Source organism: Schistosoma haematobium, chromosome ZW (assembly GCF_000699445.3).
Source record: "Schistosoma haematobium chromosome ZW, whole genome shotgun sequence".
Taxonomy (NCBI): domain Eukaryota; kingdom Metazoa; phylum Platyhelminthes; class Trematoda; order Strigeidida; family Schistosomatidae; genus Schistosoma; species Schistosoma haematobium.
Genome location: NC_067195.1, coordinates 55,038,682 through 55,054,295, shown reverse-complemented (window position 1 = coordinate 55,054,295; position 15,614 = coordinate 55,038,682). Strand labels below are relative to the sequence as shown.

The window sequence follows — 15,614 nt, the reverse complement described above, 5'->3', positions numbered from 1 at the left end:
ATCAGATATAGATTATTAAACTGCTGAAATAACTCTCAGGGTATACTAATCTTATATGAGATGGCATCATTATTGTACATGTATATCAGTTGTAAAACCGCGTATTGGACGTATTTATGCTTTCCAATGGTTTTTCTCAAATTTATCCAGCTGGCGTCATCTTAGTTACTGGTTATCATACTCTTCCCTTGGTGCTGTAATGTGAAGTACAGTATCATGGGTTAATACGGGATCACACAAAACTTACATTACGTGTTTCTCTTTGACGGACATTAGATCTCAAGCCCAACATTGACTCTGTTCGTGGAACAGCTGTTAACCATATTCATTGCGGTTTTCACCAATAAACTTTCTAGATCAGCGAAGTACAAACGGGTTAGCCAGAACTACTTTTTTGGGACATCGTTAAATAAAATTAGCCTGCTGTAAAACTACTTATGACAATTGGCGGTTTGCTGACTGTGAAACATAATACGACCAATCTAACAGGTTGCTGAATTAGTTCGCAAGAAGCAAATAATAATTTAATAAACGAAGTAACATAAATACTAGGCTTTGAAAATAAAACCAAACAAGATATTTTGGAGTAAACCTTTTTAAATATGCGAACATTAAAATCTCATATAAACAATTAGACTGAAAGGTATATATAGAATTATTATAATATTTCGTGTTCGGCATAGTTATTCACACGATTCACAGAATATAGCGGTCTTTACTTTATGAACACACATTTTTAATACATAGCATAGCTGTGAGCAAATAAAACGTTGAAGAAACATGTTATAGGCGAGTTACGTTAACAGGACGAAATTTGTTCTGTAGTGGTATGCATATATACATACATGTATTTTGAAGCAAAGAATAAAACTGGACAACATTAAGAACATGACAAAGTGTTCGTTTCAAACGGTTTCATCATCATCTGTAATAACGGTTGGGTGCGGATTACTACTGTCAACTCCAGACTCCAAACACTCTCTGTTATTTGACTCTACGGTGTGAATCTCGACTGCTTGACCTTCGGTTAGACCTACAAGATCGTCAGTAATCATAACACTACCGGAGTTTATAACCGGCTTGTGATCAAGCTCCGTAGAATGAGGAGTGTAATCTTTAGGTCCAAGTATTTCAGTACTTACTGAATGTGGTACAGCAACAGATGATGCAATATCTAATTCACTAGCTGCTTCATCTAATAACTGAGCAGCACCAGCATGAATACTGTCATTAGATGTTATACAGTTTGAATCTGCAATAGATGAGATACATTCAGATGCCTCATCCAATGAAAGAAGAACTTGGGCTCTTGATGAAGAGTTTGAAGAAACCAGAGGTTGTGCTTGTAAACTGTACATAATTTGTTGAGAATGACCATCTACACTGGCAATTACTGCACCCATGTGAGTCCCTAGCAGAGCACCGGCTTGCTGTAGAAACAAGGTCGGTCGTTGCTAGGATTAGTAAACAAGAGTAAAAAAAGAAAGAGAAAAAGCATCTAAGTTTAACCAATGTGTTGCGCACAATAAATACATTAGATGGACGTTCACAAAACAACGATGCACATTGTGATATAGTGTAAATAGATATAAAAGAAAAGCGTTGAGAAGAAAAATGCTTTTACACTTTAAGATTTTATATATATTACCGTGTACATTTAATGTGCAAATTGTTAAGGTAACAATAGATTTTTTGTTACTGTACAACAAATAATCCAGTTGAATCGAATCTCTTAAGTTTTTCCAGACATGCATTTAATGAAATGTTTAGAGTTGAGTTTTTACCAGAGGCGAGAAATATACGTGTCAATGCTCCAAAACAAACAGAACCATATATATATATATATATAGTAAGGAGAACGTCTAGTCAAGTTTATATTTTGTACAATATGCATGGAAATTGTTTGATATAGAGACGAAATCTCATTTATAAAATATGAAAGAGACACAGAGAGAAATTAACAGAGGAACAACAACGATAATAATGATAATATCATAAAAATCAATGACTTCAATAAAACGATACAATTAAGCAATATAAAAATGGTAATAATAATAATGTTTATACCGAACATGCATGGATTATAGATAGATAAAGAGGAAAGTAGGGAGATACAGAGAAAATGAAGATCTTAAAAAAGGAAATAAACATGCAGCATATTAGAATCTTTATGAATTAGTCAAGAAACAACAACTGAATGATTAAATGTTCACACGAGTAAAAATGAAATGAACGCAAACATGAAATATGGAGAGGGGGGGTATACAACATTTTTTGTATGACTAATGTATCAGGCATACAAACAAACAAGCGAACACATACAGAGAAAGAGAAGAGGTGTGTATTAGAGATTCATACGGACAGATTAACAGCCACTTGCGATACTTACACCAGCAGTTGATTCTGGCATCTAAGTGGAACGAAAAAAAACAAAAGAATGTACATAATTTTATTAATATTAATATCAGAAAGGAATTAGAGGATTTTATTACACTGAGTTGATAAACGTGTACTGCTGCCAGTATTTAAGATAAACGAACGTTAGGTGCAATTCAATGTTCTACTAACTCTCAAAAATCTGAGTGGATTTGGGAAAGGTTCAACTGCCAGAGAATTATCACTTATACCTTTACTGTATAAATGTCAAATACTTGAATTAGCGTATGTTCACATTATCCTATTTATGTGCTTTCATTTGATGTATTAATTAGTGGTATAAGATTTATCATCCCAAAATAATCACTAATTAAATTATTCCTCCATTAATTCGGTTTTTTATTACATTGTAGCTTTATATTTTTTAGTCTTGTAATTAATGTATATAAATCTGAGTTTTCAGCCAAAAACACAGAGAAAGATTCTGCTTGGTGACTTATTCTTTTGAGTGAATACTACCTCCTTAGAAGCTTGTAGAGCAACAGGCATTATTGTGTCAATCGCTTGCTTATTAGTCCTGCAAAAGATAAGAAGATAAGATATATCAATTGATCCCATAACCAGCCGACCTAGTTACAAGGACTGCACCAAAGAAAAGTTAACTTATTATTTTTGAATTTACAATACGCTGTATAGAAATTTGGTTTACTAATGAAGATGAAAGTAATAACTAATGTTTTTTAAAAGCTTGGTATGGTATTCAAAAAAGAATAGTACATGATAGGATATTCATACTCATTATAGATAGATTGTGACATTCATTAAGCTCTGTTGATATGACCACATGTTAGGCTATTTACTAAAAGATACATTAGACTTAACCAATAATTGACTGTCATCGATTTAGTATATTAGAATATTAGTATTAGAACATTTCTACTGATGTAATTTTGAATTAGAAACTATCTGATGGCTTGTCAGCTAGGTGGGTTACTAATAACTGCTCTATACAATATATACATGGAATACAGAAAACTACTGAATGTGTAATAAGAGAAAACCTAGATATCTTTAAATACAACATAGAAGTATGATGGCTGCTAGATGATGGTAATATGAAGATGTTACATTTAATAACTTGGACATTTAAGAAAAATATCATAGAACACTGTAATACTGGGACATGTGAGTGTGATATACACAGAGAAAATCAGTCTACCTGAAGCTGTAAAATTTGAGTTCGACTGCCACCAGCCTCTTGAATGATTGGAACTGCTATGCCACCGGGTTGAGAGACAACTTGAACTAAAGGAAGTGTATTTCCATCGGCAAGGATAGCACCAGCTTGACCGGCAGATACAGCGTCAGTGTTAGCAGTCTGTTGTAAATATTGGTTAAATATTTAAATAATAATAACATAGCAAAAGTGTTTATTACAACTGTAATTGTTTGTAGCGTGTATAAACAATGTAAACGATAGCACAATAAATAGCTTGGGCGCTAATCAAAAACCGTTGATATAACTATAAACTAAATATTATTGCACATTAATGGCTTCGTGTATAATATATGTCCAAACCACCGATGAATACAATTTAAAGGCCCTAGAAACTGACTTGTTTCTCTGTTCCAGAACTTCATAAATACATTTAACGGTACCCAATCAGTGATTTAATCGCACAATATAGTATGACTAAATGAGATTTATGATTTAGTTTAAAATTTATCACTTTTCCATCTTTAGTATCCATACTGTACAGGTTTAAAAATAGTAAAAACACCAATGATCTACAGTTTACCCATTCTTATTTAAGCATTGAAATACACTATTACGAAACAACAATCGAGTATCATGTTATGTCACTTTAAGATTTTCAGGTCAATTTTTGTGGTCATTCTTCTTTAACAAACCGAATCAGTCTACAATGAAGACCAGTTCAAGTACATTATTAACTCTAGTATGATAAGCATGGATAAAACCTTGCAGTTAAGTATTGCTATTATTAAGGAGTGAGCAATATGAAAAATTAATATCCTGTAATCGCTTATGATACGTAGAGATGTTAAATTTGTATCTAAGGTTATCTTTCATTTCACTGTCCAGTAGTTTTATTTTTTGATATTGGTTCGTTTAGGAGCTTATGTCACTAATTGAATTCGTAAGCAGTTGCAATTGGGCACATCGTGACGTTGGCCCTCACCAATCAATCAGCATTTTCTTGATTACTTTTATAATCTCAACTGTGCATTAATATGACACATCCCAAACTAGTCTTCAGAATAAACTCTAACTTTCATTCTGTGGTGAACACTTCAGTTAGTTAAATTATAAATCTCTGAATACAATTATTTTCTGACTAAACAAAAAAGCCCACTACTACATTACGACACTTCATCTCTTTTTTGTCGCCGTCATTTCCCATTCAATCATATCTAAGTGTTCGGTGTTCAGCATAAATGAAATCTTGTGTATAATTATCTGCTACACAGACGACACCATAATAACTGCATCGCATAATCATAAGTTAAAAGTCCGATACCATGCCCTTTACACAAATTATGACTATTTGTTACTAAAACACTGGGGATTTAATATTTATGTAAGTTGGACGTGTGTCAATTCTGGTTGTCTGATTGTTTTTTTTTTTGAGAGAGAGAGAATTATCTTAAGAGGGCATTTAAATTAGTAGTTTGTCACTTCATGAACTGCATGAGAAATGGGGTTACTAGCAACACCTACAGATTCTTCTAGATGTTATATTAATTTTTGAAGGGGATTTCGTTATCACAAACAATACTTCAATGTTTAATGATTATCTTATTAAATTTATCGATATTTTTGACTTGGGTCTGTGATATTTTATCAGAAAAGGAATCAAACGTTAAGTTTTAATTTGACTTGCAATAGTTTGGATTATCGCGTTGTCTGTGTTTTGACTGGATTTAAATCTCAGCTGGCATATGTGTAAATCCTCTGCCGACTGTCTTGGTATAGCTGTTGTTTCACAAGTACTTATCGAATATATTAAATGTGTATAGCGGTGGGATACAGAAAATTCATTTTGTTCTATTTGGGGTTTGTCAGCTGAATGTACCTGTATCCGAGAATTGACGATCACTACGAAATTTGAACGCAATGCCTTTCACTTAGAAAACCAACGCGTTGCCAACTTAGCTACTGAGTTCAGATAGCCATTCGCCTGTACAACGGGAATGAATTTTAGTTTAACTGGTAATGGTTTCGATTATTCCGTTGTCAATGCTTTACAGGTACATTCAGCTGGGGAGTAATAATTAGAGCGAAATACACGTCCTGGATTCTACTACTAGCCACACCCCCTATTCTGTAAAACAGTTAAGTTTTGTGAGCAATCAGCCAATTCGTATCGCATATCTATTAACTAAATCACTATGAGGTATTTCGATAGAGTGGTCGCTGAAGTCATACAAGTGTTATTTTACACACCAATCACATTCAATAAAAATTTCTATGTGAACATCTATTAAAAGACATTGACCTTCATTATAATAAAGAGTTAAGTGCATTCAGTTGAATAATCTCACTATTTAATTCAAAGCAAATAACCCGTTTTAAACAGTTTCCTATTTATAATGTGACTTCAACAAATTTAGTAAAATTGGTATTGGTATTTTAATGAAGCTTATAATACCAATTATTAGGAATAGTGAAATCATTAATACGTGAACGTGGTATACTGCAAAAGAACATTTTTTAGCATGTTTAACATGATATCTACATAAAACAAAATTTAAACGATTTGCATAATGTGACTGCTATTTTGATCTCTAATGATGCACAATTTTTGAGAAAACATAAACAGGCTGATTTCCAAACCTCAGTTTTGGAATTTTATAAGCAAAAAATTTGCATTCAGTATTGCATTGCTATTTAATTGACTTGGAAATAGTTATCGGACCTATAAAACTCGATCCACTTGCCTGGAAATGTTGGGGAAGGACTTGTATTTGAAATGGCTGACCAGCTGATGCTCCCGCTGTGCCAACCGGAAGTTGAAGAACATATTGCAAAGGAGCTGCGGTGGTAGCGACTGTGGTGGCATTAGGTGCTGAAGCTGCTATTACAGTTGACCCAGAATTAGCTGAAGACTGGGCGATGGCTAAACCATTTCCAGAAGAGATCGTTGTAAAATGAACAGCTGTAGGTTGATTTTGCTGCACTAATGTTTGACATGGAATGGCTGAATTAACAGATGTTGCCCCGGCAAGGGCCGCAGATGCCAGAGCAACAGTTACTGTTTGTGGTTGGGTTGAAGATCCTGTAACATCATTGGACAAACCGGAGACAACCATTTGACCAGAGTTTTGTCCTAGAGATAATGAGTGAGTATCATTTGTATTCGTAAGAAAATTATTTCTATGTGAAGGGTTTTCCGACTTAATATTCGATGAATTCCCATTAGCATTTGAAGCTGAGGTTGTTTGCGTTGGCTTTAATCAAAAAATAGTGTATCATCAAGGTTTATATGACAGTTTAAAAGTAGTGATAGATAAAAATATTATTTTGGAAATATAATGAACCCATTTATAGGAAGACAGACTAATAATATGATTATAATATTACTGTACTATCTGTTAATGATTTAGTTAGAGTTGTTATTTTACAATGATTGAAATAATTAATTTTGTATGAATTGGGTAAACATTTGTTGTTAGTTGTTAGAAGGGACATCAATCTCGTGACTTTCGAAGAATCTCGGCTTTCACCACGAGGCATCACAATTCTTCTGAATGAAGATACTTCAACTCCATGGGTAGAGTTTAAATGGTTTAAAGTAAGTGGGTAAACATATGTGCTAAAAACACTGATGATTCAAAACACAGAATACTCGCCGTAGTAGAAGTGCATTTATAGCACATTAATTTTTAAACAGAGATAAAAAACAAAGAGATGTTGCTAAAAATTATATAATTTGTTTTTACTAATTATTAGCTGTGAATAACTTGAATGAGACACCTAGACTTGATAATAAATTACTTAGGAAACAATGTCAGTCTCAAAAACAAAGGGGTTATCTAAGCTCGTATGCAAGCTACTAATACAGTACGGTCACTCAGACTTGAGTAGATTAAGTGAGGTTTGGAGATATGATCCTGTCCTTGAGAGTTACCAGCCGAATTCAAACTTAACATCCAGATAACTGGGAGATATTCGCATCGAAGGGCATGAATTTCACCTTTTATATTTTGTATAAAGATCTCAGTATTTCCTCAAAGAATTATGCTATGTAATTTTACTGGTTCAATTAACTACAACCAGACGATTTGTGGTTTTAATTTACTTACAATCGTTAACATAATGTGAGTGTATATTAAAAAATGGTTGAAATAATCTATATTTTTCCAAACCCAGCCACTAGCCAAATATACAAGCGTCGAGATGATATTTCATAGTTAAATATTATGAGGATTAATGTTCAGAACACTTGAAAATATTATTAGAAAACAAAACGATGAATTTTATAGCTCTGAAGTATTGTGAATTTCTTAAGTCATAATATCTAATAACTGCTTATATAATAACAAGTAAAAACTTACCCGACGATGTCCTCTTGCTTCTTCACGTGGTACAATATCAATAAGAAAATCAAACTGATCTGTGTCGCCATCACTGACTGCCATTGCTATATCATTTCTTTGAAGAGTACGCCGACGGTTACGTTCTGTATGGATCCATGCCCTCAACGTTAGTTCTCGTATAAAAAGCTCAGCGGCCTTTGCGAACAATATAGGTGCCTCAGCGCTTATCATCTTATAAGTAAAAAGTACAAGGATATTCAGAAAACCCTTAATACTAAAAAAAATGAATATTTCTAAAATTATATTGAAATAATTTACCAATTGCTAGGTCGTTACAAAAAACTTTATGTCATTTTGCAGTAAATTTATGCAGGTTGAACATGATATTTATTAATAGAGACGACCTGTTATGAGTAGAATTAACATAAAAAATCTCCGATTAAGATAAAAAAAATCACATATTTAACTAACTGGAGCACTTCAATTAGAAAAGTATTTATAGTTTTATGGATTTTTAAATATTTAATTTTACGCTAGCTGTGATACAAAAACCACTATAGAGGAAAGTTTATAAGATCTCAGTAGTAGTTTGCATTTTACAAATGAAGTTTTGTTATGCAAGATGACTGTCAATTGTCAAGATGAATTTAAATTTATTTAGAGTAGAGGTAGGTTACTTGCAAACAAACAGAAAAGTTAACTTATATAAATGGGAACTAGTTAATAATATGAAATGTTATGTGAACAGTAATAATGTAGACAAAGATAAACAATCAATGTACAAATATTTAATTTGTGAGGGATTGAAAAGTTTTTCTCTAATTAAAATCAGTGGCTTAATAGGAAACCAGGTTTCTGTAGATATGTTAGAGATAACTTTCTCAACTCAGAGAGGGCAGAATTTTAAAACATAGAGCGGAACTTCCCCCACTGAAGCGTTGTAAACTGGATCTTGAACAGCCGGACAAACATCACAAAGGCACCAAAGATAGCATAAGCAGCTCTCACATTTACTACAGGCAAATTGATCTCATCACTCACCTCACCACTAGTACATCCAAAGCCACTCAGATACACGAACCTTTCGACTACATGTAACTGCTCACTACCAAAAGTGAGTAAGGGTACAGACTCCTGCCAGTCATAGAGAAGTAAATTAGGTTTAGAAGCTGTAGAGTACATCCCATACTTATGGACATTAATCGTCAACTGAGAGCTGATATATAAGGCTATGAAACATTTCTTTATTTTCTCGTTTTCAGTCCGAATAACATCTGTTCACCCAAACTTGTTCTTTGTAGTTTTTTTTAACACTCGTTTGATATTCCTTAAATCCCACCAAAAACTGATTTAAAATTATTCTGAAACAACTTCATTCAACACAAAATCAAGACTCACCATACATTTGATGTCATCATCCAACTTCATAATCTTTTTAATACGAGCCAGTGGTAAGTCCTGGGTTTTGAAAGCGGCATGGTCACATTTTAGACCATCTATTTCAACACGTATGAGATCCCAGAACGATAACATTTGAGACTGACAATCTGTCAGTGGATCACTTGAGTAATCCATTTATGTGAAAGACACCTGAATTTCGAATGCACCAGAGAAAATAAGATTTAAAAACGAACACTTAGTACAACAAGTTAGGCTTTAGAAATTAAACCAATTAGGGAGTGAATTAAGAGTTAGTATATATTTACTTTTTGTGACGGTTCAGTGATAGATGATAACTAGTTTTATCCACCAAAACGTTTGAGCTTATTTTTACTTCCAAACTTAAGTGGGGAGACTTAGAAGATTGATATAACATCGTGACATTATTAGGTATATGTCAAATTCTGTGCTTTGATCCAAACACTGTGGAGGCTGACGATATCACACAGGTTCTCAAATCAAAGTGGAACTGGGTTGTAAGCCAGGTGCTTTACCTACTAAATAAATGGGCATTTGCTAATACAAAACAAAAAGCTTATCATACTTACGTAGACAATCCGCAAAATAAAATGCAAAATAGTGAGTCAGTGCTTAACGTTATTCAGATGACAAATAACGACTGGAGTTCTAACAGACCTCAAGTCAGTCTCGTGGTAAGGGAGAGCCAATGTGCTTAAAATATTTAGGTCAAATTTGTGAATGGATCACTGACATAACTTACTCAAGATTCAATATAATCGTTGTTATAACTGCACCTGAAGTGGAAGACAGGAAGAATTGATGGCCTACTTTCAGCTATCTTTAGAGAAGTTTTCAATTTACATAAAATCCATTGAATGTAATCAACTAAATATACGAGCATTAGTTAAAAAGAACAGTGGTATTTTTTCTCGCTGACTATATTTTATAGTATGGATCGTTTAATTACGCATCTAGACTATTGTTTTTGCCTTAATTAAATATATTTCAGATAAAGTAATCGTCAAAAGTATTGTTTTTTATATAGTAATTTATCATCTATACTTTTTGAGTACAGATACAAAAGGGAAGTAGTATTTTTTTACTCGTTGAGTATATCTTTTAGTATTGTTTGTATCCAAAGGTGTTAAGATTTTTTGTCTATTTAAGTTGGATGTTTTTTTATTGTTGTCAGTTACAGTAACATAGAAACCTCTGTTTTTTGTGTTCAGTGCCTATCACCCATAAAGTCTTAAAAGACACTTATTTTAGAGATCAGTTCCTGTTGTTGTTCTCTCTGTGAAATTATTAAACAATTTTATGGCGCAAGTAGAACATCGTTGTGATAGACCTGCATGCTATTTCACGGTCGATGATGGAATGCAATATAACAACTACAATAAGTCGTGTCATAATGTGTGCACCGGGCTTACTCCGGCTGCGTATAAAAGGTGCTGCAAGCCACTAATATGTTGGATGTATAGAGCATACTGTTCTACAAAGTCTCCACTGATTCTTGAAGCGATTGAGCTTCTGAATATAACTAGAAAAATGCCCTCAGATAAACAGGCAGCAGTAGATGAGCGGATTTTTGTTTTCGAGGAAACAGAGCATTGTCATGAGCCCAGCTTTGGATTTGAATGAGACCATCAAGGTGGACCCCATTGGAGAAGAGGATAATGGGCACACAGATGTAGGCATAGTTACAAGAAAAAAGAAAAAGCACTCGAAGAAACAAATTATAGACAGCACTAAGGTATGTGAATCTACAGTTTCAGTTCCGGGTTCATATATCAACGCAAAACAGACTATGGGAGACCAAAGCCTGAGAGGTGTAGATGATGTGATTAAGAGACATAATAAAGTAATTGATTGGCTTAGTTACACCCAGAAAAAAAAACTAAGAAAACAGAGTAAGACCTTTGCGTTTGACGCCAAATAGGAGTGCAGGCAGATGATTTCAGGAAACAAAACTCCATAGAGTGTTAAAACCAACCTCGTTGACAGGTCAGTCATTTTTCATAAGTTGAGAGAACCAAAAACTAGATTCGAAAAAGACTTAGCCAAACTAAATCCTTAATAAGCAAACTTCTTCCAGAAATAGTAGTAGGAGTTAGCATCTGTAAGCTTCATATAATAGGGCAAAAAGTGAATTCTGAAAGTACGCAAACATCTGCCTTCTAAAAACTACCTTTGTTTCGGCTGAAGAAAGAAACTTAATACTGAAAAACTGACTGGATCCGGAATATATGGCCGTGAGGATCTCAGCCTGGTTAATCGTATTAAAAGACGATCGGCAGAAGTAGAAATAAATGAGGGCCGCCGAAAAAACTTTATACTTAAGAGTTTTCACATTGTAAAAGTTCGGAGCAAAACGATACTCAAACCACTCTGGGTGGTAAGGGAATATTCTCCACAGAATCAAAGGTGTGCTACACAAATGCTCGCAGCCTACAAAATAAAGTGGCGGAGCTCAAGACAATGACAGACATAGAAAATTCTAATGTCATTGTTATCTCAGAAACATGGTTAACGGCAGCGTGCATAATAGTGAAATCCAATTGATTAGTATTTTTTACCCAGTAGGGCTGATAATCTAAACAGTTATCCTGTACACGAAAAGTACCTTAACTATACGAGCTGTCGAGACAGTGGTACATGATTCAGGTATATGTGAACTGATGCGCTGAAGGCTGAAATGTAAACAGCAATATATTAAATTAGTTGTAGTATACCACGGTCCAGAATGTGTAGTAGATGACTTTCTCCCAAGCGAACTTAAGTCATGGTGTAGTAGGAGTAAAAGCCTTATATTAGGCGACTTTAATTTACCGTATATAAACTGGGTTAACTAAGAAGTAGGGTCATCAACAACGTCATTTGATTGCAAGTTGTTAGAAACTACAATTGCATCAGTTTTATTCCAGCACATTAGAGATCCCGTCAGATATGACTTACGAAGCTCCTCATATACGGTGATGTCGGTCAAATGACTTTCTCCCCACCTCTAGGGAGAAGTGATCATGCAGTCGTCTCACTTAAGTTTATGGCCGAGATGGCCTGTCAAATGATTGCCCCGGCCCGTCCTAACGTATGGAAGGCAGACATGGAGGCGATAAACTCTGCAGCACCGGCTGAAAACTGGATAATTGATTTAGAGGTGTGGACTCATCCCAGGTAGTTATACAACCAGGTAACTCAACCACATATACCCTGGACAGTCCCAAAGAAGAAGAAGCACGGTCATCCCTGGATAGGCCGGGATATTCGACGTTTACTAAGACAAAAGAAGAAATGTTGGAACGTTGCCATCAGCCTTGGCACAACAAGTACGATGGAACGCTACAGGTCGGTACGAAATAGGTGTATAATTACAATCCGGGAAGCTCAGAAAAATTATGAGATGCAGTTAGCCCAAATTGTAATCAAGCAGCCTAAGAGACTATTCTCGTACATAAATTACAGAACAAAGACGCAACATTGGATTCCCAACCTAATTACGGAAAGGAGTGGATCTGAAATGATAGAGGATGATCAGGAAAAAGCAGAGGCTATGGCAAACTATTTCTATGCAGTTTTCAATCAGGAGCCTCTTCTAGACAAACTAGACACAACAAAGTCAAGAAACCGTCTGCTTACTGTGGACTTCGGTTGGGATGATGTATTTAAGGCCCTTTGCACTTAAGACACGGAAAAGCTAACAGGACTAGGTTAACTACACCCCAAAATCCTAAGACAAATTGCATAATATATTGCAAAACCACTGACTGTGATGTTCAATGTCGTTTGGCCAAGGCGAGTTACCTATAAACTGGAAGAATGCAATTGTCACTTAAATACGTAAAACAGGATCAAGACAACTTTCATTAAACTACAGACCTGTCAGACTCACCAGTGTTGTGGTTAAAATACTGAGAAGAATAGTCAAAAAGACCACAATGACATTCTTGGAAACCAACAACTTGTTAGACAGCGAACAATACGATTTCAGGGAAGGTTTGTCTTGCACAACAAATCTCCTTATAGCAACGGAGAGAGGCTCTAGACAATAGAAAATTAGTAGATGTTTTTTACATAGACTCCGGTAAAGCATTTGGTAAGGTGCCAACAAATAGACTGCTCTAGAAGTTGGAAAATCATGGGGTCGCCGGACCTCTCCTAAGATGACTTAAGGACATCCTGGTAGGTCGTACACAAAAAGTAGGAATAAATTCCCAATGCTCCACTTGGAAACCAGTACTTAGTGCAGTACCCCAAGGCTCTATCCTAGGTCCTTTATTTTTTATGCTGTATGTAAATGAACACCCAAGTACAGTTGAGTCCCCAATGTTGCGACACGCTGATGTAAAAATCTGGCGACAAATATCAAGAGACGCAGATGCATACGCACTTCAGGTAGACTTAAATATTGTGATTAACTGGTCTAGAAAAGTGACTGATACCTACCAACGCGGCAAAGTGCGTCTGTATACACTTTGGGGGTACAAAGGTAAATAGGTACGGCACAAGAGAAGTGTCTGTACCCATAGCCCGGCGTCACAGGGATCTTGCAATGACACTTAGTCATGATCTTGAGACGTCGGGTTTAGAATGGACATTCACCAAGTTAGATACTACTATGTTCACTGAAGTACACACAACCTTAGTTAGAACTGAGCTTGAAAACTGCGTTCAGGCTGCAAGGTCGTTTTAAAAGGTGACTCCGATATCCAGGAAAAAGCATAAAAGGCAGACACCGGTGCAATTCCAGAAATTCGGGGTTTACCATACAAAGAGCGGCTTGAAAAGTTAGACCTCTTTACCCTGTGCTACCGTAGATTGAGTGGTGATCTGAATATCGAATACTAAGTGATTGTGGACCTAATGTATCCTCTTTTTATTCCCAATAGATCGGGACATTTCAGAGGATATAGCAGGTGAGTACAAAAGCCAAGAACGAAAAATATCCCGGTGGCATACAGGTTCCCGCACCGTCATAAACACTTGTAACCTGATACCTGAAACAGGGGTTTCAACACCTTCAATTGACTAGTTCAAAAGACGATATTCACGGGGGCATACTAGAAAAAAATTACACACGCCATAAAACTTCTGTCCTTTCTACGCAAACTTGAATTTGTGTTCGCGTCATCTAGTTTCAATCACGGACTTTCCGGGCAACGCAAAAACGAGGGGAAGCCCCCATGTTGTTTGGATCGAAAAACTACCTGATACTAGGTGAAGACTAGGTAGGTAATACAATCCTATATGGTGCCCATGGTTTTTGCCCTCTAAAAGCCAAACCAGGACCCATAAGATCATACCACATGATTAAATAAATTCTAGTAAGGGTCGAGCGTACAGCAGGAGCTGGGTTACTCAACATATACAATTATATGGTAGGAAAGATTAAGATAAAATGCACTCGCAGTGCTGTTTCAGTGCAAATTTTACGAATAAATTCTAAGAAAAATGAGAGATGAATGGACGCTGTGCATTTCGCATCACTTTTAAAACGGTTACTAACATAGCGCATACAATGTGAAGAGACAAAACACCAATCAGGACTCACCTCGAAGAGCACTCAAAATAGCCGCCGGAAAAATCAAACGTGTCCTCTAGGTTCACTATAACCGCCAAGGTTGGAGATGGCATTACTAATTATTTTGTTCTTATAAAATCGATGAATTTACATTGCTGAAGATATTTCATGTGACGCAATAGGGATTAAAAAGCTTTTTAGAATTCTGTGTAAGTCGACAAGACTGTCGATATGACATGCTTTCAAATACATATTTTACTGTAGTGTGAGTAGTAATTTGTATGAGAGAATCTAGAAGAAAAGTGGAGAAAGAAGAAGAAAATCGTCTATATGTATTGCTCAAATAGTCAACAGTAAGTAGCAGTAACACGAACGTGAAATTCAGACAATCTGATAGTCGAAACAAGAAGTTGGTGTAGTTGGGTTTCGTGCACGTATGTAGCGGTAAATAAATCCCGAAAAAAAATTCGATAAGTCCCCGGCATTGATGCTGATCTCATTAGTTTTACTGGACACACCTTAGCTGAATGCGCTTGGTCATGCATCCACAACAAGTCTCCTTTGAGTACGCCGTGCTACCCATCCCTCGCAATAACTAAACGGCTTAGATTACGCACTACTTGACATATCGAATATCTTCCTTTGGCGTTTGTATAAGCCAAAGATTTCTTTGTACTTGTCGGATGCTTGATTTCAAATTCAAAACACAGTGCATTCGTTCGTGTTTATCTAGTACTTCTTGACCCGATTTCGTTATTTC

General features: G+C 35.5%; 1 protein-coding gene across 2 annotated transcripts; it reads right to left on the bottom strand.

The window, feature by feature from the left end:
- Positions 1 to 557: 557 nt before the first annotated feature.
- Positions 558 to 14,919, bottom strand: MS3_00010426 (uncharacterized protein). 2 transcript variants are annotated; one of them, XM_051218791.1, is made up of 8 exons: positions 14,885 to 14,919; positions 13,226 to 13,374; positions 9,334 to 9,525; positions 7,954 to 8,166; positions 6,337 to 6,846; positions 3,596 to 3,754; positions 2,390 to 2,410; positions 558 to 1,454 (listed from the first exon to the last, which is right to left on the bottom strand). In XM_051218791.1, the coding sequence occupies exons 3-8, from the start codon at positions 9,508 to 9,510 to the stop codon at positions 906 to 908; spliced, it is 1,629 nt and encodes a 542-aa protein (XP_051071902.1). In that variant the 5' UTR covers positions 9,511 to 9,525; positions 13,226 to 13,374; positions 14,885 to 14,919; the 3' UTR covers positions 558 to 905. The 2 variants fall into 2 exon arrangements, with proteins under 2 accessions (XP_051071902.1, XP_012795313.1); XM_012939859.3 differs by lacking the exon at positions 13,226 to 13,374.
- Between the last annotated feature and the right edge of the window lie 695 nt (positions 14,920 to 15,614).